Here is a 26,304-nt window from a genome sequence, read left to right on the forward strand (position 1 = left end):
GGGCTCATTCCACCAGGGCTGTCGCTACATCCACTGCGTTCTTGAAGGGAGTACAGCTGCAAGACATTTGCAGAGCTGCAACCTGGGCCACGCCTAATACCTTCATCAGGCACTACGCCCTAGACGTCCGCAAGTCCACCAGTGACAGTCTGGGACGTCAGGTTTTATCATCGGCTAAGCAACTACTGCTCGCTAATCTCCCATTGGTGTGAAGCACAGAGACCACGAAGAAGATAAACAGGTTGCTTACCAGTAACTGGTGATCTTCGAGTGGTCATCTGTGCATTCACACCACCCGCCCTCCTGCCCCGCTGCTGTCTTCTTCTACCTGTTTTGTTAGGAGATTGATACGCGGCGGTTGGTAGGAACTGGCGGGATGTCCGTGCCTGTCCTTCTGGGCATGCTCACTGGGGCTCCTGAGCATGCTCAGTTGGGCCAGGCACGAAAATCCTTTTAAGAGAGCTTTCTACGGCACCGGCAGATCCAGCGCAGGCGCACTAGATTCCATTGGTGTGAATGCACAGATGACCACTCGAAGATCACCAGTTACTGGTAAGCAACCTGTTTTTCTCCCCCCCAATTATTTCCAGCTGCCGGTCAGAGTAGACAAGACTGACCTCGATAGACTGAGAGTCTTATTCAGTATCAGGCAGCGTTGTGTGTTCCTGTGTGTTCTTCTGCCCCGAATCAACCATTGGGGGGTCCCCCAAGTTAATATGGTTCTCTCTCTCCACTGGGGTGGCTCCTGCTCCTGTCCGGCCACTCCACTGAGCATTTTTCGATGCCTCCCTCCAAGTTAAGGAGCTCTTCCACTGGAGGTTGGGCCGACCCACCTTCCACCCTTAATAATCCAGGGGGAAAGTGCCCAGGTCTTCTTGGTTGCTTGAGTGCTGGCGTCTCTCTGCGCCAACTCCGGAGGGCCGTTGGGGGAGCTGGAAGAGCGCGTGGAGGGGAGAGCTCTCCCCTTGGTTGCTGGTGCCCCCCGCAAACCACTGAGCTCTTAGCAGGGGCCATCCTCACCTGAGAAGTCTGGTTTCCACTTTGGTGAGGGCTAGCAACTCGGCCCTTCCTCTTAATGTGGTGCAAAGCTGGATGGCTCCAACTGCCTAGGCCCTCCGTGGCGTAATCTGCATGTCGTCTCCCTCTCCCGCCTTCTCCCAGGCAGTGTTTGCTTTCCTCTGTGGCTTCCAAGGCTGCCTCTGCCCCGGTGACAGGAAGTCCTGGATCTCTGAGCACTCGTGAACAATGCCGGCAAAGAGTCCTTGGCTGTGGCAGAGTATCTGATTTCCCTTCTCTCTTTTTTTCCTCCCCCTCTCCCCCCGTTGGCCTCCTGCCCTTTTAGCTTGAAATGGCGATTGAAAACCTCCAAAAAAATGAAGGCATAACATCACACAAAAGCAGCTTGCTGAACAGCCATGTAAGTTCCTCTCCCCCTCCCCATCAAAGCCACGTCCCCGGCAACAAAATCAGGCCGAGAGAGCCCCGTAGCTCCACCAGGTTTATTGTGGCAGGCGGTTCCGTGGACCAGAACCCCTCCTGCGCAAGCCCCCCAGGAAGGCATGTCCCTTCCAGGGAGTCTTGCACAGGAGAGCTTCAGGGTATGTTGGGCCCCATGTTCATCTCAAGGTGGGTGGGGGTCAGTGTTCCCTCTAAGCTGAGTTAGTGTGAGCTAGCTCACAGTTTTTTAGCCTCCCGCTCACAGATTTTTGTCTTAGCTCAGGAAGGAAGGCTCCAGAGCAAATTAATTTATGCAGCAGCCAAATCACTCGCTCACAACTTTAATGCCAGTTGCTCACAAAGTGGAATTTTTGCTCACAAGACTCCACAGTTTAGAGGGAACATTGGTGGGGGTTTCTGCCATGGGCGCAATAAGATCTGGAGTGGCCCCGGGGCAGGGTCGTTGGCTCTTTGACCAGCTGCTGCTGTGGTCCAGTAATATGCGTGCGTGGGGGTGTCAGAGCTGGTGGTATTTATTTGGGTTTACTGACTGATTAGGTAGTTCTAGTCGCCGCTCACCCAGGAGGTCTCGTGGCAACTTACAACACTCAAAACAGCCTAATAAATAAGTTAAAAACCAACAAAATCAAATAATAACGTATACAATATTTGATTCAGCACGAGGGTTGCCAACTCCAGCCTGGGAAATACCTGGAGATATTGGGGTGGAGCCTGAGGAGGGTGGGCTTTGGGGAGGGGAGGGACTTCAGTGGCATCTAGTGTCACGGATTCCACCTTCCAAAGCGGCCACTTTCTCCAGGTGAACTGATCTCTGATGCCTGGAGATCAGTTTTGATAGCAGGAGATCTCCAGCCACTACCTGGAGGTTGGCAAGCCTCTATAGCTCTCCTACTTCTGTCAAACCGGCCCAGATCACCTGGCTAAAACCGCGAAGGCCAGCCTGAACAATTGGGCCTTACGGGCCCTGCGGAAACGAAGCCAGCCCCACAGGGCGCAGGTGTCGTCAGAGAGCACATTCCATAGGGTAGTGGCCGTCCCTGAGAAAGCCTTTCCCCTGGTAGGGCAGCGGAGAAAGAACCCCCTCAGCCAACCTTTCAGGAAGCCCAGTGTAGCCAGCCAGTCAGGGAGCCCAACTCGTTGGAGAGCTCAGCCTCTGCCTGGGCAGCAGACTGTGAAGCAGCCTAGAGGTGGCCGTGATGCTGGGCCTCTGCAATCCCCTGACCTGTGAGGAGCTGTTAGCTGTGGCATCTACTGCAGCCTGGCGGTTGGGGGTGGGTGAAATGTATCAGACTCAGGCAGCTCTTAAACAAGTGAATTCAGCTTTATTGAACCAGGACAAATCAACACGAAAACATAAGGGGCTTGAGCGCCTTTTAAACATCCCGGGCTGGAGAAGTCACGCCCATTCGAATGGTAAGGACCAATCACCATTAATACATAAGGACCAATCGGTATTGTTTCCTCTGAGAACAATCCTCAGCTCTGATTGGCCTGTTGTTCGAAGCAGCCAATCAGGACGTACATTTTACGATACCAGAGCTTCTATGTGGCTCTGCCTGAAGCTCAGCATGACAGTTCCATCGCAATACACAACGGAGGGGGTGCTGAATCCCAGCACAGAGGGAACCCAGCAGTGCCCCCCTCTCAGTGGAGAGGAAGATCCCTGCACCTTGTGCGGGAGTCCTGGGTTTGAGACTGTTTTGCCACCACAAGGGAGCACGGTCCAGACGTCACAGCAGTAAGACAAGCAGGTGCCTCGAATGGCTCAGAGAGAACGGCAAAGGTCTTCCCGCATTGAACAAGCTACTCGCCGAGCCTCCCCCTTTTAAACAAGCACCCGGCTGCAATGGCACATGAGCTCCCTTGCATGCTGTGCGCTCTGGCTTTGTCCCTGACACGCTCTCCTCCCAGCCCCCTTGCCTCGGGAAGGCGTTCCTCGTGCGCATGCTTTTCTCCATCTTCGGTAACTTCAAAATCTCTCTGACTTCTGATAGCGCCTCTCCCTCTCAGCCAGGGCTTCTTCATATAAAAACGTCATGCTCCTAGTCCTTAAGTCAGGGGTTTTGAACCCATTTGTTACGAGGGCCGGACTTGACATAAATGAGACCTTGTTGGGCTAGGCCACGTGTGTCATAAAATGTAATGCCAGGTGGCGGAGATATCAACTTTATAAAGGACACAAACACAAAGGGTTTAAACATGTAATGCTTCGCAGTCTTGCAATATTTTGTCTATTTGGTGTAGTGCCAGTTTGGTGTAGTGGTTAAGTGCGCGGACTCTAATCCGGGAGAACCGGGTTTGATTCCCCACTCCTCCACTTGCACCTGCTGATGTGACCTTGGGTCAGTCACAAGCTCTGGCACAGCTGTCCTTGAAAAAGAGTCATTTGTGTCAGAGTTCTCTCAGCCCCACCCACCTCACAGGGTGTCTGTTGTGGGGAGGGGAAGGGAAAGGAGATTGTAAGCCGCTCTGAGACTCCAAGTGAAGGGCGGGGTATAAATCCAATCTCTTCTCTTCTTCTCTATTTAACAGTGGTTCCGGTCATCCGGGAGGATTTGATCCACAAGAGGGACGGATCGGGAGTGCATCAAGCGGGCGCGATCACACCGCAACATCTGGGAAGCGGCGCGCACCCGTCCCCGATCCGTCCCTTAGGCCCACAAACGCGCATCAAAAAGGTACTAGCAAAACAGCAGTACCTACCGGATGATGCGGGCCAACAGAAGGCGTCTGGTTGGGGAAGCGCCGGTAGGCCGGCGCAGCCGGCGCCGTTCCCCATCCCACGCATGCGCACAACTGCGCCACTGCTGGTTTGCTGTGCACTGTGTGATCACCTGCCGGGGCATGGAGCACGGAGCTGCGGGGGCACGTCGGATCGCGCTCCCACAGTTCTTTTTGCTCCGGCTCTGATTTGCCGCCCTTCAGCAGTGGATCATCCGGCTTGTGTGACCGGGACCAGTGTCTGATAATTGACACCTCTCGCTCTGAATCATTGCATCAAAATGTCTGTGCTGTTGCAATCTTGAGTATGCCGTTCAAGTGTGTATCTGTAAGCTGCAAACCTACAATGACGCAGCAGCAGCAGAACTGGAAGAAGATGCAGAAGACAGCCAGTTCCACTGCAGGCCTGACAGAAGCCCTCCAGGGGCCTGATCCGGCCCCCGGGCCACACGTTTGACACCCCTACTTTAAGTTCTTCATGGTGGAACAGCAGGACAGAATAGGAAGGAACTGAAATGTGTGTTTCTAAAGATGGGGCTGAAATTTTACACAATGCATTTTTTAAAAAAAATGAGAAAGGGATTCTCTGATCTGGCTTTGATCAGTTCAGACCCCGTGGTCTTTTGGGCCCCGGATTTCCTCCTCGGGTTGACTGCACCAGTCTGACAGAGGCTTTCCCCAACAGCTGCTGTGAATTCTTTTGGCTGGGGATCGAACCCAGGGCTTTCTGTATGCAGAGCCTTTATTCCTTCCAGCTGGGACACAGCGGCAGATGGCTGCTCATGAAACTAAGTGGCCTGTAAAGTCAGACTACTGGTCGATCTCGTGATCATCTCTGATTGGCTGTAGCTCACCAAGGTCTCTGGGGAAGGTTTTCCCCCAAACCTGAGACCCTTCAAATTGAGATTGAACCTGGAACCGCCTGCAAGCAAAACTGGGGCTGTCCCACCAGGCTGTTTGCTCCTGAACAAACCTCAACAGACGATGATAAAATATCTCAAATAATTTTTATATATTTTTCATTTTATATTTTACAATTTATTCACCATATATTATTTATCATATAAGCCTTAATACATAGAAAGAATCATATATCAAAACATCTAAGTATCGTCTCTTAATATATCTTTGAGCTCACTAAGAGAGACTTTTTGCAGCATTCACTGAAAAAATTGGTTAAATATTTTGGGTAAGATCTTTTCACTTTCTTGAGACTCTGTCCATTATGAGACTGCTAGTATTATAACCTATTCTGTTTTTGCTACCTTTTATGTTAGTCTTTGGCAACCTTGTGCTTGGAAATATCTGTTGAACTCCCTGAGAAGACACTGAAACAGAAGGATATCCGGACCTCTTGTTGGAGGAAGACTGAGCACTCATTCAAAATAGACTTAAAGGAGTCCTCCCTCTTAAAACTTCTGTATAATTAAGGAGGACTGATATTAATAAAGGGGTTGTGCAATATCTTTTGTGATATATTAAGAGGCGATACTTAGATGTTTTGATATATGATTCTTCCTATGCATTAAAGCTTATATGATAAATAATATATGGTGAATAAATTGTAAAAATATAAAACAAAAAACATATAAAAATTAGTTGAGATATTTTATAATTGTCTGTAGCATGATATTTGCTGATTTTTGGTATTTCCTACTTACCGTAGGTCTTATTTTGGTTTTGTGAACAAACCTCAGCAGCAATGGTCTCCTGGTGTGAGCCCAAGAGGCAGCGGCTCAGTGGTCGCACATCTCCTTTGCACGCTCCAGGCTCCAAGTTCAGTGTCCAGCTCGAAAGGATCTCATTTAAAAGGATCGAAAGTAGGCTGCTGAGAAAGTCCCCCTCCTTCCGGAGCCTTTGGAGGGCTGCAGCTACAAAGGTGTTGGAGCCGAGAGTGTTTCAAAAGTTGGCAACGCAAATACCGCAGCTGGGGTCTCGTAGGTAGAGAGGAGGAGCTATAAGAAGAGAAGCCGCTGGTTCAAGTCACGTAGGAAAGCTGGGAGCCCCGGCTTTGCATGCGGGAAGTCCTGGGTTCGATTGCCACTTAAAGGTCCCCTGATGTTGGGGAGGACCCTCTTGTTGCCTGAGACCCTGTACCACAGTTACCGGTCAATGTAAGCAGTACCGAGGGAGATGGACCAAGGGCCACACCAATATAAGGCAACTTTGTACGTTCAGGACACACATTTGACATTATCCTCTTTCACTTTTAACCAGTCCAGCCATCCGTGAGCATTAGGCCACCTGCTTGGGCATACAGAAGGTCCCTGTTTTGGCCCCAGCCACCCCCAGTTACAGGATCTCAGGTTGCAAGTGCCGGGGAAGGCTTTTCCACTGTAGACCTCAGAGGACCATTACCAAACAGAGTAGGTAGTGCTGGCCAGGACGGACTGTCATCCTGACCCCGTGTCTGGCAGTTTCTGCCCGTGCGCGTCCGACAAAGCATGTCCCGAGTGCCCACTGTCAATCGAATTCTCTCCCCTCCCCCCCAATTCTCTCCTCCTCCTGTGTAGCTTCAGTGGCTGCTGGATAATTACGAGACGGCCGAAGGCGTAAGCCTGCCAAGAAGCTCTCTCTACAACCACTACCTGCGCCACTGCCAGGAGCACAAGCTGGACCCGGTCAACGCCGCCTCCTTCGGGAAGCTGATCCGCTCCGTCTTCATGGGGCTGCGGACACGCCGGCTTGGCACGAGGTTGGCCACGGGAGCGATAACGGCGGCGGGGGGGGAACGTTCTCCTCAACGATGAAGTGGCCTCTTGGAGGCATCGGCTTATAAACACGTCTCTGTTTTAATCTCCAGGGGTAACTCCAAGTATCATTACTACGGCATCCGCCTCAAACCGGACTCCCCCCTCAATCGCTTACAGGAAGACACTCAGTACATGGCCATGAGGCAGCAGCCGGTTCACCAAAAGCAAAGGTACACGCTCCGATAGAATCACAACCACGTGTGCAAGTTGCTAGTCCTCGTGGAAGTGTTGGTAATGTGTGGCCGCATCTCAGATGCCGAGGACGGGTCAGATGTACAGCCAGACACTTTGGGTGGGGGGAGCGATGAGGTCAGAGTGGAAGACCCTCAGCCCGAAACAGTGTGTGTGCAATGGGGGTGGGGTGGTGGTAAGTGGGGTTTAAAATGCAGCCTTTCTCCTTGAGAAGAGGAGATTGGATTTATACCCCATCCTTCACTACCTGAAGGAGCCTCAGAGCAGCTTACAATCCCTTTCCCTTCCCCCTCCCCGCAACAGACACACTGTGAGGTAGATGGGGCTGAGAGAGCTCTGAGAGAAACTGCTCCTGAGAGAACAGCTCTTATCAGAACTAGGGCTTGCCCAAGGTCATCCAGCCAGCTGCATGTGGAGGAGTGGGGAATCCAACCCGGTTCTCCCAGATCAGAGTCTTAACCACGACACCAGACTGACCCCCATGTCCGCTGTGATCAGAACAACAGGCCCGGCTTACAGTGCCTTCAATGGTAGGGATAAGAATAGCATTGAGAACTTTTTTGGTATAGTGGCCATTATCCTCAGGAGCCCCTGGCCTCTGGAAGTGGGGAAAGTTTAAACCCTTCCCCTTCCTTTCCAGAAGGGTTTTTTTTTTAATGTTAATGTCTGACGTGTGTCTGTGAACGTCAAGAGTTCGGTTTGTGTTCAGAATGAGTAAGAGTGTCTCCAAAGTGTGTTTGGGCAGTTACGGATTTTCTCCTTCCCTCCAGATACAGACCGGCCCAGAAATTGGACGGCGTGGCCGAGGGGGGTTCCAACAGCAGCCTTCATGCCACCCCAGAGCAGTCGGTCGCCGCCCAAAGTCAGCATCACCAGCAGTTCATAGGTGAGGGGATAACCGCTGAGCCACACGACAAATTTTAATCCATAGAACGTAATCTCTGATTGTAGATGCCCTTACATATTAAGACGGTTACCTACTTGCTGCGCTGACAGTGGGGGTCCCCTCATCAACCGTTGCAATGGAAGGAAGATTTTATTTCTTGATTGGCTTGTGTGACATGTCTCCAGTTTTAGGAAAGGCCTAAAACAGGAGCTGCGGTGGCTCAAGTGGTTAAGACGCTGAACTGCAGGCTGTGGAAGGTCAGTAGTTCAGCAGTTCAAGACTCGAGTGTGCCGCATGACGGAGTGAGCTCCCGTCTCTAGTTCCAGCTCCTGCCAACCTAGCAGTTCGAAAGCAAGAAATTGCAAGTAGATAAATAGGTACCACTTCGGTGGGAAGGTAACAGCGTTCCGTGCGCCTTGGTGTTTAGTCATGCCGGCCACATGACCACGGAAACATCTTCGGACAGTGCTGGCTCTTTGGCTTTGAAACGGAGATGAGCACCGCAACCCTAGAGTTCGACTCGACTGGCTTTCGAGCAAGGGAACCTTTACCTTTACCTTTAAGTTCGACAGCTTGTGTGTGGAGGAGTGGGGAGTCATTCACTAGCAAGATTCAATACACTACCATCAGCAGTCTTGCACGGGAGATACGATATTATAGCCTATACGGCTAGACTTCGCCATTGTAACTCTGGATGCATCGAGACAGTTCCACATATCTGTTTGCACTGTCAGTTTTATGTGGATATACGTTTTAGATATTTAAACCCTATCTTAGCCAACATGACGGACCTTCCTGATGCTTTAAAAGTGCACCGTCTCCTGAAGGACTCCGCTCCTGAAATATTGGTGAAGGTAGCCATGTTTTTACAATCAGCTATAAAGCTATGTCAGGAAAAACTATCAAAAGGAGCAACACTTTGTAACAAATTGTTTTATGTAACATTATGCAATATTATGTAGTTTGCAAAATACTTGGTTTTATATGTATAGTTTTATATGTATATTTTCTTTATAGTAACCCTCTTTTAAGGTATTGTTTTATGCCAATAAAAGCTGACTAGAGTGGGGAATCAAACCCAGTTCTCCCAGATTAGAGTCCGGCGCACTTAACCACTACACCAAACTGGTAGTCTGCACATGGAAGAGATGGTAGAACACCCTGTAGCTGTTCATGCTTCGGCAGGGGTGTGTGTGCTATTTTTAAATGCTTTTCCTTGGCTTAAAAAAAACAAAAAAACCCTCCCTGCAAGTGGAGGATGCAGCCCAGCCTGTTCCTTGCTGTACTAATTCTATGCTTTTGCCGTCGGGGGGGGGATTCTCTTGTGCACATCTTCAAAAAGCCGATTCTCCCCCAGCCACCCCCCATCTTAAGTGTCATGAATGATCCATTTCAGAGGAAGCATTCCTGTCCTTTGGAAAATTGCATCCCAGGAATTACTTAGACAGTAGATCTTATTTTAATCTTGCCCGACTCCGAGGAGCTCAGGGCAGCTTCTGGGGTTCTCCCCTTCTCTGAGTTGGCCCCACAACAACCCTGTGAGGTAGGATAGGCCGAGAGAGACTGATTGACTCAGGCTTTGTATTTGAGTGGGGTTTTAAGCTGGGGTCTGCCCTGTCCTCCTCTAACCGGTCTACCCCACCAGCTCTCATGTGGGATGGCTTTGGACTTGGTAGTGATCATATATATATATATGGTTGGATCTTGCGGGTCCATTCTGCTCGCAGTGGCATGGGGTCTTTCCATGACCCAAAAAGCCCAAGGGGGACTCTGTGCGGCCAGTTTTTTAAAAAACATGATTAGGTTTGGCCTAATCTCAGAGTTTCGCCCCTTTCTGAGAATCTCTCTGAATCTCAGGAGAGATTCAGGGGGGGAATGAGGTCAATATTCCCTTTTAAAAAAGATCAAACCACTGTGGTTTGTCCCGCCGTGTTCCCTTCTGCCTGATATTGGGCCAGGCTGCCTGTGTTTCTCACAGCTGTGTCTTTTCCCCTCCCCAACCCCAGATGTCGCCCGCGTCCTTCCGGATTTCCCAGCCCTCGACTTGGAAAACGCTCTTCTGCAGGAGGGGATCACCCTGAACGACCTCAAATCCCTTCAGCTGCTCTACAGGCGCCACTGTGAGGTGACTGTCTGACCGCTGCCCTGGCAGTGCCAGTTGGTGGCACCTCTGTGGGACCCAGCGGGTGGGGCGAGTGCTCCTTCCTGAGCAGTGATTCTCTTCGTTTGTTGGGAGGGAAGCCACGATTGTAGTATGAATGGGAATATAAAGGTTTGTTTCTGATTATTCATATTTTCTTGGTTTTATAGATTCTTTTTATAAGTAAGATATTATTAGAATGTAATGAAAACCTGCTAATTAGTAGGCCTTTCCTTTCCAAGTTGGATTATCTTTTTCCCTCTGATGCTAGCTGATCCTAGCAGACAAGAGAACAACATTCTTTTGGTATAGAAGATAGGTATAGAGTTCATGGTATAGAGTTTTTAGTTGTTTAGTTTTTAGTTGTTTAGGCTAAGAGGTTTGCAGTGTCTGGGTCAAGAAGGCTTTTAGCTTCATATCAGGAAAAAACCCACTTTTTGTTTGGGTATAAAGGATCCTTGGCTAATGTTATTCAGGTTAGATTAAGTAAACACTTAAGATACTATGTAGGTATGTAGGTTTTCCATAACTGACCAATGAGTAGATTATTAGTCAAATGACGCAGTGTCCTTTGTAACCAGTTATACGTTTTGAATTTTGTTTTTAAAAATTATGTCATTTTGAGTATAAATTCTCATGTACTTCCTGATTGTGTTCAGAAAGCAGCCAATTTTGATGGGCTAGTTTGGCCTAACTGTTTTCAAGTGTTCTGTTGCAATAAAACACTAAGGATCTTCCTCCTCATTTTGACTTTTTTTTTTTTACTGGAATTAAATTTATACAACACGATGGTTTGCCATCTCTGAGGGTGTGTTACGCTTTGTCTCTGCCTTCTTAGGCCAGCATCGACGTGGTAACAAACCTCCAGTTCCACTATATCGAGAAGCTTTGGCAATCCTTCTGGAACTGCAAGTCCCCCACCAGCGAATCGGCCTCCTCCGTCCCTGCCAGGTAAAACACCCCATCTTTAGCAGGCAATCTCTCTTGGCACTGAAATATAAATGAATGGAAAACTATACATGCAGGAAGATCCAGGTGGGCAGCTGTATTGATCTGAAGCAGTGGAACACAGTCCTCCCTCTAAGCTGTGGAGTCCTGTGAGCAGAAATTCTACTTTGTGGGCTACTGGCATTAAAGTTGTGAGCAAGTGGTTTGGGTACTGCATAAATTAGTTTGCTCTGGAGCCCTCCTTCCTGAGCGAAGACAAAAATGTGTGAGCCGGAGGCTAAAAGGCTGTGAGCTAGCTCACACTGACTCAGCTTAGAGGGAACACTGGTGGAACACCTTTAGAGTCCAGTGGCACCTTTAAGACCAGCAAAGTTTTGTTCAGGGTATGAGCTTTTGTGTGCAGGCACACTTCCTCAGATGCAGAAATGGAAGGTTCGGACTTATAGACAGAGGCTGAACAGCAAGTTAGCACGTAACATGATGAAGATATTTTAAGATATGTGGAGACAAAACAGGAAAAACAAGTTTATAGGGTCAATGGTTGTTTGGATTTAATTAAGGGGAAACAAAAATGAAGTATATCCGGGAAGACTGAGTCCTGCTCTTCGGCTAAGCCGCTTAGTACCTTTTCCGTCGAGTACGTTGACATTCTATCCTTTCTCCAAGAAGCTTGGGGCAGCCAGCATTGTTCTCTCTTCCCTGTTTTCTCCTCGCAACAACCCTGCAAAGCAGCAAGGCTGAAAAAGAGCACTGTAACCCGTCCACCACACTGGCTCTTAGCTGTGGTGACTCTCTTTGGGGATGATGGTGTTTCATTTGAATGACAATGGAGGGTTTGCCAAGCCGGCCGGAATTTTACTGGGCCCACCAGAAAACGCACCACGTTTCGGATCCTTTTGTCCCCCCGAGGAGCTGAGGAGCATAGTTGTCCATTGTATCACCACAACTATTCTGTGAGGTCAGAGGCTGAAAGATAGTAAGGTCACCCAGTGAACTTTGTGGCCAAGGGAGGATTAGCACTCAGGTCTCCTCAGTTTGGTGTAGTGGTTAAGAGCATTGACTCTAATCTGGGAGAACCGGGTTTGATTCCCCACACTCCACATGCAGCTGCTGGTGTGACCTTGGGTCAGTCATGAGTTCTCACAGAGCTGTTCTCTCAAGGGCAGTTCTCTCAGTGCTCTCTCACCCTACTTACCTCACAGGGTGTCTGTTGTGGGAAGGGGAAGGGAAAGGAGATTGTAAGCCACTTTGAGACTCCTTCGGGTAGTGAAGGGTGATTCCCCACACCTCCACATGCAGCCAGCTGGTGTGACCTTGGGTCAGTCATAAGTTCTCTCAGAGCTGTTCTCTCAAGGACAGTTCTGTTAGAGCTTTCTCAGCCCCACCTACCTCACAGGGTGTCTGTTGTGGGGAGGAGAAGGGAAAGGAGATTGGGAAACTGCTCTGAGACTCCTTCAGGTAGTGAAGGGTGGGGTATAAATCCAATCCCTTCTTCTTCTAGTCTGATGCAATATGACCCACTATTTTTCAATGTTGCTGTATTGGCTGCTTGTCAAATAAGTAGTAGAGTAGAGTAGAGATTGGATTTATACCCCGCCCTTCACTCGGAGTCTCAGAGCGGCTTACAACCTCCTTTCCCTTCCCCTCCCCACAACAGACACCCTGTGAGGTGGGTGGGGCTGAGAGAACTCTGACACAAACGGCTCTTTTTCAAGGACAGCTGTGCCAGAGCTTGTGACTGACCCAAGGTCACATCAGCAGGTGCAAGTGGAGGAGTGGGGAATAAAACCTGGTTCTCCCAGATTAGAGTCCGCGCACTTAACCACTACACCAAACTGGGTGTAAAGCCAAAATCTTTATCGTGTGGTGGAACAGGGTTAGGGTCAGATTAAGATCTCGGAGACCCGAGTTCAAATTCCCAGTCTGCCGTAGAAGCTTATTGAGTTACCTTGGGCCAGTCACATCCTCTCAGCCTAAGTCATGCGAGTGCTGGGAAGGATAACGCTGCATATGCTCAGATGCTCTTTGGAGTCACTCAAATGTGTAAAACCACAGTGGCTTCCAGTTAACTATTATAAATACAAGGACCGTTGGAAGTAGAATGATCTCGTTTTACCAGTATTTTGAATTGCTTTCGTAGTGGCTCTTGGGAAGCTGAAGGAGCAAATGGCAGCCAGGAACATCTCTTTGCTGGCTGCACGTAGCAGATTCTGTTATTCTGTTCATCAGTCCATAGCTGATAGGCTGCTTGCTTATTTAGATGCTTCATTTATAGTCTGCCGTTCTCATTCAGACTCCAGGCGGATTACAGAATTTTAAAACAGTGCCCTAAAAATGTATAATGCATAGGGAAAAGAATGAAATAAAACTGCCTAAAATTTTCACAGACGTCAGACCTACAACCCCATTTCCTTTATTAAAAATGTCCTATAGGAGAGGTGGAGTAGTGAATTGTGGCAGTCAGGAACATCTCTCTTGGTCCCTGCCACATGGCAGAAAAAACAACGGGCAAAGTGCGGCTAATCAGAGCCGTACCAAAATAGAGACGCCGCAGTGGGATCCCACGGATCCCCTGAGCTGCGGCGCCGTTGCTCCCCGGCACGATCAGATGCCGGGGAGGAAGCCACGGTTGGTAGGGGGAGGCTGCCGAACTGCGCATGTGTGAGCATGCGCAGTTCGGCCAGGAGCCGGGGATGCGCCGGCGGAAGGACGCGCCGGCGACCCCACGGCCGGCCTTGATGCGGCCTTGCCGGAAGAACCACCTCGGTAGGTGGTTTATTTTTGCTGCAGCATTTTGGGTGGAAGGGCCGGATCAGGGACGGGTGCGCAACGCTTCCCAGATGTTGCGGTGGGATCGCGCCCGTTTGCTGCACCCCCGATCCGTCCCTCTCCCGGCCCAAAATCTCTCGTGTGACCGGGGCCCTTGACAACTATATGTCATAGTAAAGTGGGTTTGTGGTGGTCAGCCGTACCACGCTTAGCTGATAAGCTGCCTGGTTGTTCCACCAGCAGAAGACAGGAGAGGTGAGCTCGTGTGTTGGTGCGGTGGCATCCAGGAAAGTATCTCTGCCAGTTCTCTAGAGTAGCATGTCAGAACTGTGGTGTCCACAACTGACAGATTGCCTGGAATACCCAGATTGGGCTGTGTTTTCATTCTGGGTAAGAACATAAGAAGAAGAGGTGTGCTGGATCAGACCAATAGTCTCACACAGTGGCCAGCCAGTTCCTCTGGAGGGGCCAACAACAGGACATTGAGGCCGAGGTTCTTCATAAGAACATCAGAAGAGGTCTGCTGGATCAGATCAGTGGTCCATCAGCATTGTGTCTCACAGAGTGGCCAGCCAGTTCCTCTCGGGGGGGGGGCTGGCAACAACAGGGCATGGAGGCTGAGGCTTTCCCCTCATGTTGCCTCCTGGCTATGGGATTTGAATGTGGAGGTTCCCTGTAGCCACCATGGCTGATAACCACTGATGGACTTATCCTCCCTGAATCTACCTAATCCCCTTTTAAAGCTGTCTATTCCTGTGGCCTTCACTACATCCTCTGGCAGCGGATTCCGCACTTGAATCGCCCTCTGGGTGACGGATGGGATGGGATGTAGGTGCAGGAAGCAGCAGGTGCTGCTGACCTTCCTCTTTTCCCTCCCTCTCCCACGAAGCGAAGAGCCCTGCGAGGCCGTCGTCCCGAGGCACAAGCTGATCACCATGTGCAAATATGACCCCATCATGAAGTGGATGCGAAGCTGCGACCACATCCTGTACCAGACCCTGGTGGAGATCCTCATCCCGGATGTTCTGCGGCCCGTGCCCAGTGAGTACCGCCGGGCGGTGTGGTCGGGGGATCCTTTCTGCGTCCCGCGAGCATGTGTTTTGTGTGTTGCTGGCCATCTCTGTGTGGGCTTCTTTCCGTATCAAGCTCCTAGTCCTTAATGTTTGACACCCATGTCATTTAATTAATTAATTAATTAATTAGGTTTACTACAAGTAGGGCTCAGGGCGGCTTACAACAGAGCAGTAGACAAAAAAAGAAATTCTGAATTAAAAAAAACAAGATTGCAACCACCTAAACGAAGAACCCCAGGAGCTGCGGTGGCTCAAGTGGTTAAGACGCTGAACTGCAGGCTGTGGAAGATCAGTAGTTCAGCAGTTCGAGACCCAAGTGTGCCACATGACAGAGTGAGCTCCCATCTCTAGCTCCAGCTCCTGCCAACCGAGCAGTTCGAAAGCAAGAAATTGCAAGTAGATAAATAGGTACCACTTCGGTGGGAAGGGAACAGCATTCCATGCGCCTTGGCGTTTAGTCATGCCGGCCACATGACCACGGAGACGTCTTCGGACAGCGCTGGCTCTTCGGCTTGGAAACGGAGATGAGTACCGCAACCCTAGAGTCGGATTCGACTGGCTTTCGAGCAAGGGAACCTTTACCTTTAAACGAAGAACAGTAGACAAAAAGAACAAAGTACAGATACAAGATGCCAGAGGAAAAAAAATCCAGCTCCCCGGCCTACTTGGGGGGCAGGGGTTACAAGGGATGGGGAAATGTATGGGAGTGCCAGGTGTCGTATGTCCCCCTGTCGCCATCCTCGGCCAAAGGCCTGGAGGAACATCTCTGCCTTACAAGTCCTGCGGAAAGACAGTAACTCCCACAGGGCACGGATGTCTTCCGTGAGTTCCACCAGGCCAGGGCCGAGAAAGTGCTGCCTGCGTCTTTCCCTCTGTGCAAGTTCTCCCGTGCGATCTGCCAAGGGTGCGGCATGAGCCCTAACTGTGTCTAGTCATGAGTAACCCTAGCCCTTGAACTCAGTGAGACGTCACTTCCCAGTAGGGGAGCATCGTCTTAAATTCCAGTCTTAAGTTTGCAAACACTGAAATGATCTCACAAAAGCTGCCAATGTAGGTGAGTTTAAAAACAGAGCCTATTTGGAGGTCTTGCCCGGAAACTGTCCCCACCGCCATCCTGTTCCCTCCAGGTACCCTGACGCAAGCGATCCGTAATTTTGCCAAGAGCCTGGAAGGCTGGCTCATCAACGCCATGAGCGAGTTCCCCCAGCAGATCGTTCAGACAAAGGTAAGCGACGGCCACTCCCACCGCCCACGAATAATCTGCTCGGATGAGGTAGGCACACCCTCACGTGAGATCGACCGCCGCGTGGCTTTGTCCTCTCCCACAGCATCTGGCCACGTTTGCTTTTCTTTCTTCCCCCAGGTCGGCGTGGTGAGCGCCTTTGCACAGACCCTGCGGCGGTACACCTCTCTCAACCACCTGGCTCAGGCGGCGCGTGCCGTCCTGCAGAACACCTCCCAGATCAACCAGATGCTCAGCGACCTCAACCGCGTAGACTTTGCGAATGTCCAGGTAGCCCCTCGCAGACCGCCTTGGGGGTGGGGCCGTCATTCTTCGCTCCCCGAATACTCAGCATCTTTTCGTTCTGCGAGAAACTGTTTTTTCCCTCTGAAATGGTTAAGAAGGTTACTATTACCAGTGCTTTATGCCTTTATAATCGTGTTCTTAAGTATACATATATTGGAAAAATATATATATTCAAACCATGGCACATGCGCTATTTTCTTGCAGTGCTGACCGTGACCCTGTAAGGTAGGTCAGGGTCATTTGCTTTCTCGGTCTTTCTGCTTTATTTTGTCTCTCAGGGGGGCTTACATAGTTCTCCCCTCCTGTGTTCTATCCTCACAACAACCCTGTGAGGTAGGTTAGGCTGAAAGATTGTGACTGGCCCAAGGTCACCCAGAATGGCAGAGTGTGGCTTTGGACTCAGGCCTTCTAACTCAGAACCCATGCTCTAAACACTATACCTTACTCTCTCTCTCCTCTCCTCTGCCAAATGGGAGGGAGAGGGTGAGGGAGACTGCCTGCCCTAAAGTCCACCCGGTGAGAGATTTGAACTGAACACACATGATGAAGCTGCCTTCTACTGAATCAGACCCTTAGCCCATCCAAGTCAGGATTGTCTATTCACACTGGCAAGTGGCTCTCTAGGGCCTCATCACCTGCTGCCAGTTCCTTTTAACGGGAGATGCCAGGGATTGAACTGGGACCTCCTGTATGCCAAGCAGAGGCTCTGCCACTGAGCCACAGCTCCCCCTCCATGGCTCCCCAGGGTCTCAGGTAGAGGGTCTTTCCCATCACCTGCTGCCCGGCTCTTTTTACTGGAGATGCCAGGGATTGAACTGGGGACCTTCTGCATGCCAAGCAGAGGCTCTGCCGCTGAGCCACGGCCTCTCCCCAGTCTTTTCACCACTATGCAGCTCCCCGCAACGTTCTCATGAGCTACTGCTGCAATAGACAAGGGAATTGGGCTGAATCTGAACTGGGGTGTGGTCTGTAGACGATAGATCCCAGTGGCCCAGACCAATTTTTTTTTAATTTACGTTAATCACAGTCCACCTTTCTCACAGGAACTCAAGGTGGATTACACAAGAGTGAGGCAAGTTTGAGCGCAGCGGGGCACCTTTAAGACCAGCGATGTTTAATTCTGGCAATAAGCTTTCATGTGCATGCCCACTTCTTTAGATACCTGAGTAGGACGGTCAATCACTATTGCATTAGGATAGTAGAAGTTTGGAACGACCAGAAAGAAAGAGAAACGTAGCGTAAGTATTAACACGACACATTAAGCGGTACAGAAATGACATAATAAGATCCTATTTACAATCTGCGAAGCCCCTGAAATGGCCCTGTACCTTGATAACCTGACTTGGCTGCCTGGATCCATGCCACAGTAACCTTGAGACTAAACTACCATAATGCACTGTGTACTGGTCTCCCCTCCAAATCAACTCAGAAACTCTGACTGGTTCAGAATGCTGTGGCTCAACTATTAGCAGGATCTAGACAGAGCATGCCTATTACTCCCATACTACAGACCTTCCAATCAGAGAGCTGTCTAGTCCAGCAACCTGTTTCTCACAGTAGTAAACCATGTTACCTCCCCGGGAGACTCAGCAACCAGGGCAGGACATCTTCCACACACACCCCAGCCCAATTAACTGGACATGGAGGTTACCTTAAACCAGGGGTCATTTTGTAGAAAAAGAGGTGCAGGAGCTCATTAGCATAACTCATTAGTGTAATTTATTTGCATGTGCCACACCCCCTGATATCACCGGAAGTGTGTCAGAAGGCAACACCCACCGCTCAGGCTCCACTGGACTCTTTTGGATTGCCAGCTATCGGGGGGGGGGGGGGAGTGCAGATATGCCCTCGCAGGGGAGGGAGAGATTGTAACTGAATAAAACTTGGTCTTAAAGGTGCCACTGGACTGTTTTGGACTGGGGGGCTGGGGGGGGGCTCTGCAACTTACCTGGCTGCTTCTTGCTCTGACTGAGGGCTGCTGGGAGTAGGGGGCGGGGCTTGTTGCATGTGCCCGCCCCCTGGGCTCTTTACTGCCGGAGCTCCGCTCCTGTGTGCTCCTGCAGGAAATGACCCCTGCCTTAAACCATCACGGGAAAGCAGGCGATGGATCAACAGTCCCCATTTTTCAATCAGGGAAGGAAAGTTTATTAAAAATACAACAATGCAGAACGGGCATACAGAGCAAAACACCATGGCCAGTTCACCAATTAAAAACAGATGAAGGGAAAGAATGTGCGGGGTTCTAGTTCCTTTCTTATCCGTTCATTTCCAGCAGTTTTTGGGGTTTTTTTAAATTCAGCCAATTGTTGCCAATTGTTGCCATCTAAAACGTTCTTAGAATTTTGAATTCCTGTTAGTTTGACTGTTGATCACAATTCCCACTTCTTTAAAAACCCTTCTATTTTGCTTGGCGTTGTCAGTGGTTTACAATAGCAGTACAAAGACTATCCTTGCGGTGGTTCTTAGCTTTTCTTGTGTGCATTCTGGGTGGAAGGGTCACCTTATGATTATGGTTGCCCAGGTCCCTTCTGTCCATCAGCGGGGGATGGGGGGGGTTTTAGGGTTTCCAGATCCAGGTTGGGAAACTCCTGGAGATTTGGGGTTGGAGCCTGGGGAGGACGGGGGACCTCAGTGGGGTCCAGTGCCGTAGAGGCCACCCTCCAAAGCATCCGTTTCCTCCCGGGGAACTGATTTTTGTGGTCTGGAGATGAGTTTTTATTCCAGGGGATCCCCAGCAGTGTTCCCTCTAAGCTGAGTTAGTGTGAGCTAGCTCACAGGTTTTTTTAGCCTCCGGCTCACACATTTTTGCCTTAGCTCAGGAAGGATGGCTCCAGAGCAATCTAATTTATCCAGCAGACAAATCACTCACTCACAGCCAGTTTGGTGTAGTGGTTAAGTGCGCGGTCTCTGATCTGGGAGAAACGGGTTTGATTCCCCACTCCTCCACTTGCACCTGGCTGGATGACCTTGGGCAAGACATAGTTCTGGCACAGCTGTTCTTGAAAAAGAGCAGTTTCTGTCAGAGCTCTCTCAGCCTCACCTACCTCACAGGGTGTCTGTTGTGGGGAGGGGAAGGGAAAGGAGTTTGTGAGCCGCTCTGAGACACCTTCAGGTAGGGAAGGGCGGGGTATCAATCCAATCTCTTCTTCCTCTTCTTCCTCACAGGGCATCTGTTGTGGGGAGGGGAAGGGAAAGGAGTTTGTAAGCGCTCTGAGACTCCCTTGGGTAGTGAAGGGCGGGGTATAAATCCAATCCCTTGTTCTTAATGCCAGTAGCTCACAAAGTGGAATTTTTGCTCACAAGACTCCACCGCTTAGGGGGAGCATTGATCCCCAGGTCCCACCTGGAGGCTGGCATCCCTACATTCCATATAAAGGTGTGGAATAAATATTGTCACATGCTCTCGAGCCCGGCGACGGAAGAGCTGAGAAACGTGAACGGGGGGCGTCCCTCTCTGTCCCTCTGCCCCGGCCAGGAGCAAGCCTCGTGGGTGTGCCAGTGTGAAGAGGGCCTGGTGCAGAAGCTGGAGCAGGATTTCAAGATGACCCTCCAGCAGCAGAGTTCCTTGGACCAGTGGGCCAGCTGGCTCGACAGCGTCGTGACCCAGGTGCTGAAGCAGCACGAAGGGGGGCCCAGCTTCCCGAAGGCAGCCCGGCAGTTCTTGCTGAAGTGGTCCTTCTACAGGTAACCCTCCCTCCGTTCCCCACACGAGAGGGGAAGCAGATGTCGTTCCCATTTTTTTTACATATGTATAGATTTAAATTTAATTTTGAGAACATTAGAATACAAAGTTGCATAAAAATGCATTTTTCAGAAATAGTAAACAGCAGAAGGCGCAATGTCATTAAATAGGGTTGCCAGCTGTCTTGTCTGGCGCAGTGGGGGAGAGTTGGTCCCAGCCCGGGACATTTGCGCAGGCGTGTAGCACGTGTGCGCTGCAATGACGTCGGCCGGAAGTGACATCATCACACTGGGCACGTCACCGGGCGACCTCTAGCAATCAGCCTGAAAACTCTATGGTAACATAGAGTTTTCAGGCTGATTGCTAGAGCATCGCCCGGCGACGTGCCCAGCGCAATGACGTCACTTCCGGGCGACATCATCGCTCCTGGCACGTCGGCCCAATCTGGGCACTTTGGGGGTGGGGTTCCCTCCACCGGCCAGATGCGGACCGGTGGGTTGGGAGCCCTTTGGGCAGGAAAACTCCCGCCCCCCTGGGGGACTTGGCAGTCCTATCATTAAACCAGAACATGTTCTTTTCAAATGTAAACTTTGCCAGAACTTTCGTTCTGTTTATTTAGCACCAGTTTGTCTCCAATTCCCGGGGGAGAAATATTAGTAGTTTTTACTTAGACAAGCTTTTAGCCGACAGGAATCAATTGCTGTGAAGGCCATAAGATATTGCCGACAATTTTTAGATGGAAATGCCTAGTTTAGTTTTATGCTTAAGGTTTTATAAGGGGTATTTGGCTGAATTGTATGCTCTGTCTGTTTTCATGGCTTTGGAGGTTATTTGATGGGTCTTTGACCATATTAAACATTTGATTCCCCAGAAACATCTGAATCATTCAAAGGTAGAGACAAAGAACTTCAAGCCAAGTAAAACAAAGAAAATGTATTAATTTATAAAACAAGTATAGAACTAGTGTATTCTTGTAACTAAAAAAAGAGCTATAAATATGACAGAATTTTCCTGCCAAAAATATTTTAGTTTCCCTCAGTAAATGAGTTGCCCTCCAGTAGCGTGTATTTCTTCTTTGTTTGTCCCACCCTGCCACAGATATTTGTTTCGGCTTTAGACCCAGTACACTTGAGGGAAAGACAGGAGCTGTCCTGTTTTATATAAACCCTTGTGAAATGCCCCTTGAGACAGATTAACTTTCAAAAACAGAATAAAGATTTTATTAAACAGGCAGGGAATATACAAATATGAGGATTCAAGTATAGAGGTTGCTGAGATAATGCCATAAACTCCTTTTTTTGTTAAAAGTATAGACTGGTTCTATAATTGTCTTAAAAATTTATACGTTTTCTCTATTTGACGACTTACAAATTTTAGTCTTTAGAAATATTGACGTTCCCTTGTGTTTGATCCTCGACAACAATCTTGTGAGGTAGGCCTGGTCGATTATGATTACCTGGCCCCTCGTCCACCCAGGCTTCATGGCTGAGTAGGGCTTTGAACCCAGTGCTCCCTAGACCTCAGAGCAAACCTGGCATGATTCAAACGACCCTTCGTAAAATTGCTGTTTGAACTTCTATGTGAACAATGTTAGGGACTCTCATTTGATTCGAATATATCATTTGTACCCCGCCTTTCTCCTCAGTGGGGACCCCAAAGCGGCTTGCATCATTCTCCTCTCCTCTATTTTATCCTCACAACGACCCTATGAGGTAGGTTAGGCCAAGAGTGTGTGACTGGCCCGAGGTCACCCAGCGAGGTTCCATGGCAGAATGATCGTATCCAGATGACGTTAAAGTTTGTGCTTTAGTCCTTATTTTCTAAGACACCTTGGGCATAGTGGAGGAAGTAGAGTGGGGAGTAGAGTTTCCAGGTGAGACTGGCAAGCTGGTGGGGGACCTATCAGGAGCCTCCGGGAGAGAGGGGTGGGAAGAAGCATGACTGAATTCCCGAGGGAGTTCTGGCTGTCACATGTAAAGGGACCGCATTTCTTTTAAATGCCTTCCCTCCATTGGAAATAACAGAGGATAGGGGCACCTTCTTTTGGGTCTCACAGAATTGGACCCCCAGTCCAATCTTTTTGAAACTTGGGGGATTTTTTTAGGAGAGGCACCAGATGCTATGCTACAAATTTGGTGCCTCCACCTCAAAAAACAGCCCGCCAGAGACCCACATATCGATTCTCCATTTTCCCTATGGGGACTGGTCTCCATAGGGTATGATGGAGTGCCCAGTGAACATTCACACCTCCACTTTCTGATAACCCTGAAGCGGTGGGGAGGGCCCCCAAACCAGGGGGTCCCCTGCCCCCAACTGGGGATTGGCAACCCGAGTGGAGAGGTATAACCTTTTTGCGAAAAACATGTATTAAAAAACACCTTGAAGGCAAAAAAGCACAGTATTTCTCAGCAAACGCTTTTGGGTTTCCCCTGGATACCCCACCCTCCTCTGTAACACCAAATGTACTTCAAGCAAGATACAGATATTGCTTCTGGTGACAAGTATCTCTTTGTAGAATTGTTTGCTGTTCCTCTGCTAGCTGTTTCTCATAGCCTCCTCATAGAATAAAGCAACTTGGGATGTAGTACATTTTGGAAAAACCCAGGTTTTGTTCGATTGAAGCTTATGAAAGACAGAGGGCCGGAAACTTTTTTTAAAAACCACCTATCGGGGTTCAAAGAAAACCTGTCCCATTTCCAGCTGTGGCCAGCCAGATGTCTCTGAGAAGGCCCCAGGCCTGGCACGAAGGCTTACAGCCCTCTAACCACTGCTTGTTCCCCCTCGCCCTCAGCAACTGACAGTTAGTGCTCGACTACTTCTGTACTTGGGCCTGTCCTGGGCGGCCCAGGCCACCCTGATCTCATCAGATCTCAGAAGCTAAGCAGAGTCAGCCCCAGTTAGTAGCTTGGGGGGAGACCCCCAAGGAAGTCCGAGGTTGCTATGCAGAGGCAGGCGACGGCAGACCAACCCTTAGCCTGAAAACCCAACACGGTTGCCATGAGTCAACCGTGCCTCGACAGCACTTTCCACCTTCTCCCCCCATACTTGGAAGCTCCATTTAGCTTGCAGCGAGTCACCCTCGATGGGGTCCTCTTCCTGGATGTGTTTGCCCAGCCCGGCACAAACTGTTTGCAGCTGCAAGTTCTATGACCCGGCCACGGCCCACGTGAAACGGCTTCGTGTTTCTCCCCCCCCCCAACAGCTCCATGGTGATCCGAGACCTCACTCTGCGCAGTGCCGCCAGTTTTGGCTCCTTCCACCTGATCCGTCTGCTCTACGACGAATACATGTTTTACCTGGTGGAGCACCGTGTGGCCCAAGCCACGGGAGAGACGCCGATCGCGGTGATGGGAGAGGTGAGAAGGGGTTTCAGCCCCTGAGAGGGAAGAGATTGGAGGCGGTGTCAAAAGTCGTCGGGGGGCTGCTCTGTGGTACAGTGCTGGGAGGTGCCTTCAAAACAACCTTGTCAGGTGGATTAGGCGGAGGCCGTGGCTGCCAAGGGGTATCCCGCTCGAAGGGGGGGGGGATTTGAATCTTGGTCTTCCCAATTCTGACCTGGATGACCCAGCTCAGCCCAGTCTCATCAGACCTCGGGAATTAATCACAGTCAGGCCTGGTTAGAACTTGGATGGGAGACCACCGAGGAGGTCCAGGGTTGCTACGCAGAGGCAGGTGGTGACCAAACCACCTCTGCTCCTCTCTCGCCTCGACAACCTTACCGGGTGACCATAAATGCACGTCTTGAGATGGCACACTCTGCGGCTTCCCTGTCCTAGATCGGTTTCTGCTGAGGGACAGTACCTCAACAGCAGAGGGGCCCGGCTTGCTTGAGGAATGTCCCAGGCTCGGGCTCAGCATTTCCATTTTCGGAAGATGTTCTATTTATTTGTATCCTACTTTTATAGATGAGAAGTTCCCTTAAAGTGGCTTAGAAGATTTTTTTTTAAAAAATAGTATGCAATCTTGACTATTTAGGGAGTTTGGGAAACGCGGCTGGGAGGGGCCCCTTCCAGCCTGAGGGGCTGCCAGTCCCAGCAGATGTTCCCGAGACGAGGCCCAGCGACTGCCTTGATAGGGGTCAGGTCCCACGGGCAGACAGTCCCCAGCAGTACACTTCTCTTGTGAGCTGCAGGCACCACGGCTCAGTGGAGAGGCTAGGCATGGTTTGCATGCAGAAGATCCCAAGGCTGAGTCAGTTTGGTGTCGTTGTTAAGAGAGCCAGTTTGGTGTCGTGGTTTAAGTGCGCGGACTCTAATCTGGGAGAGCTGGGTTTGATTCCCCACTCCTCCACTTGCACCTGCTGGGTGACCTTGGGCAAGCCGTAGTTCTGACAAGGGCTGTCCTTGAAAAAGAGCAGTTTCTGTCAGAGCTCTCTCAGCCCCACCTGCCTCACAGGGTGTCTGTTGTGGGGAGGGGAAGGGAAAGGAGTTTGTAAGCCGCTCTGAGACTCCCTTGGGTAGTGGAGGGCGGGGTCTAAATCCAATCTCCTCTTCTTCTGAGTCTCTAGCCTCTCCCATGAAATGATCTCAGACCCTCCTGCAGGTTAGAGGGTGCCATTTTGGACTCGCTGGATTGAAGGCAGCTTTGTGTGATCAGGCAGTGGTGAAGTGGGATATATATCAGTATGGCTGTGATCATATGCACCTTTAGATCCAACATAGGCGCTAGTGCCTGACGGCTCTGAAGGGAGCGCTCAGACAGCAGTATCTGGGAAGCGTCCCGCAGTCGTCAGCAACCCGTTCTGCTCTGCCACGGAAGCGGAGTTAAAAGACACCGGGGAAAGTCCAGTAGTAAACGGGTTACTATGTGCCGTTATTCCCCCCCCCCCCCCTTTCACAGTGTGTGCATCATCCCATACTCCATAGGGGGCCCGCAGTGTGGAGGTGCAATTCATCATTTATGCACATGGGAAACAAACGGCATCAAAAAACCCAGCGACTCACCCACAGTTGCGTCTGATCACACAATGACGGGCTAAGCCCACAGCTACAAAGGGAGGTGTGATCTCGCAACTGCGTGTCAAATTCCTCCGGAGGAAATAGCCTCCCTTCCCCTCTGCTTCAACCGGCAGGTGTGACCACTCCCTAAATCTCTCAGCATGCCCCCAACAGAGCATTACACTCCGGCCGTTGTCCTCAACCAGGGCCAGGGCCTTTTCACCTGCTGGAACTCTCTGCCGTCCCCCGCGGGATCCGTTACCTTTCCGCAGGGCTTGTAAGGCGGAGATGTTCCGCTGGGCTTTTGGTTGGGGACAATGCCAAGACAGCAACTAATCTGGCATTCTCTTTTTTTTTTTTTTTTGTAAAATTTTTATTCAGGATATAAACATTCATGTTCAACCTTACATTATCCATATTATTCTCGTCATAATCAACCTTAAATTTCTTGACTTAATCCCTGTTACATCCTTCCCCCTCCCTTTCCCCCTCCCTTATATATGGCTTCCCACAGTGTTCCGACCTCCTGCTCAATATTTTCTTCTATTTTTATATATTTCATTCTTAAAATCATTAGGTAACTTTTGCTTCTATTCTATGCTTAATAAGTATTAAAGCAAAACAAATTGTCCTTTAGTTCCCAATATTTTTCTATGTATTCTTTTAAATCTCTCCAGTCATTATAAAATCCTTCTGCTTCCCTATTATCTAATTTTCTTGTCATTTTGTCCATTTCAACTGCAAACAATAATTTCTTTATGCAGTCTTCAATCTTCAGGACTTCTTTTTGTTTCCAACACTGCGCATATGTAATTCTAGCTGTTGTCACCATATACCACATCAAGGTTCTTTTATGCACATTAATATTCTCCAAATTCAGTCCCAAAAGTAAAAGTTCTGGTTCTTTTTTAAATGTAGATTTTACAATCTTTTCCATCTCCAAATGAATCTGAGTCCAATAGCTTTTTGCTTTTTCACAAGTCCACCACATATGGTAAAAAGAGCCCTCCCCTTTTTTACATTTCCAACACTTATTTGACATATTAGTATTCATGTTAGCAATTTTTTTCGGTGTCATGTACCACCTATACATCATCTTATAACAATTTTCTTTGAAATTATTACATGTTGATATTTTCAATGCATGTTTCCATAGGTACTCCCAAGAATCTATTGTCACTTCTGTATTCATGTTTATTGCCCATTTTAACATTTGC

General features: G+C 49.6%; 1 protein-coding gene across 1 annotated transcript in view; it reads left to right on the forward strand.

The window, feature by feature from the left end:
• Positions 1 to 26,304, forward strand: part of RFX2 (regulatory factor X2) — a 79,943-nt gene that overhangs the window by 47,556 nt on the left and 6,083 nt on the right. The window contains exons 6-16 of the mRNA XM_015420530.1: positions 1,343 to 1,417; positions 6,693 to 6,874; positions 6,983 to 7,102; positions 7,895 to 8,010; positions 10,017 to 10,135; positions 10,989 to 11,101; positions 14,757 to 14,908; positions 16,068 to 16,165; positions 16,304 to 16,453; positions 19,944 to 20,152; positions 23,353 to 23,506. Coding sequence (XP_015276016.1) covers positions 1,343 to 1,417; positions 6,693 to 6,874; positions 6,983 to 7,102; positions 7,895 to 8,010; positions 10,017 to 10,135; positions 10,989 to 11,101; positions 14,757 to 14,908; positions 16,068 to 16,165; positions 16,304 to 16,453; positions 19,944 to 20,152; positions 23,353 to 23,506 — 1,488 coding nt within the window. The remainder of the gene's footprint in view (positions 1 to 1,342; positions 1,418 to 6,692; positions 6,875 to 6,982; positions 7,103 to 7,894; positions 8,011 to 10,016; positions 10,136 to 10,988; positions 11,102 to 14,756; positions 14,909 to 16,067; positions 16,166 to 16,303; positions 16,454 to 19,943; positions 20,153 to 23,352; positions 23,507 to 26,304) is intronic.

Source organism: Gekko japonicus, unplaced genomic scaffold, assembly GCF_001447785.1.
Source record: "Gekko japonicus isolate JY-2015 unplaced genomic scaffold, Gekko_japonicus_V1.1 scaffold632, whole genome shotgun sequence".
Classification (NCBI taxonomy): domain Eukaryota; kingdom Metazoa; phylum Chordata; class Lepidosauria; order Squamata; family Gekkonidae; genus Gekko; species Gekko japonicus.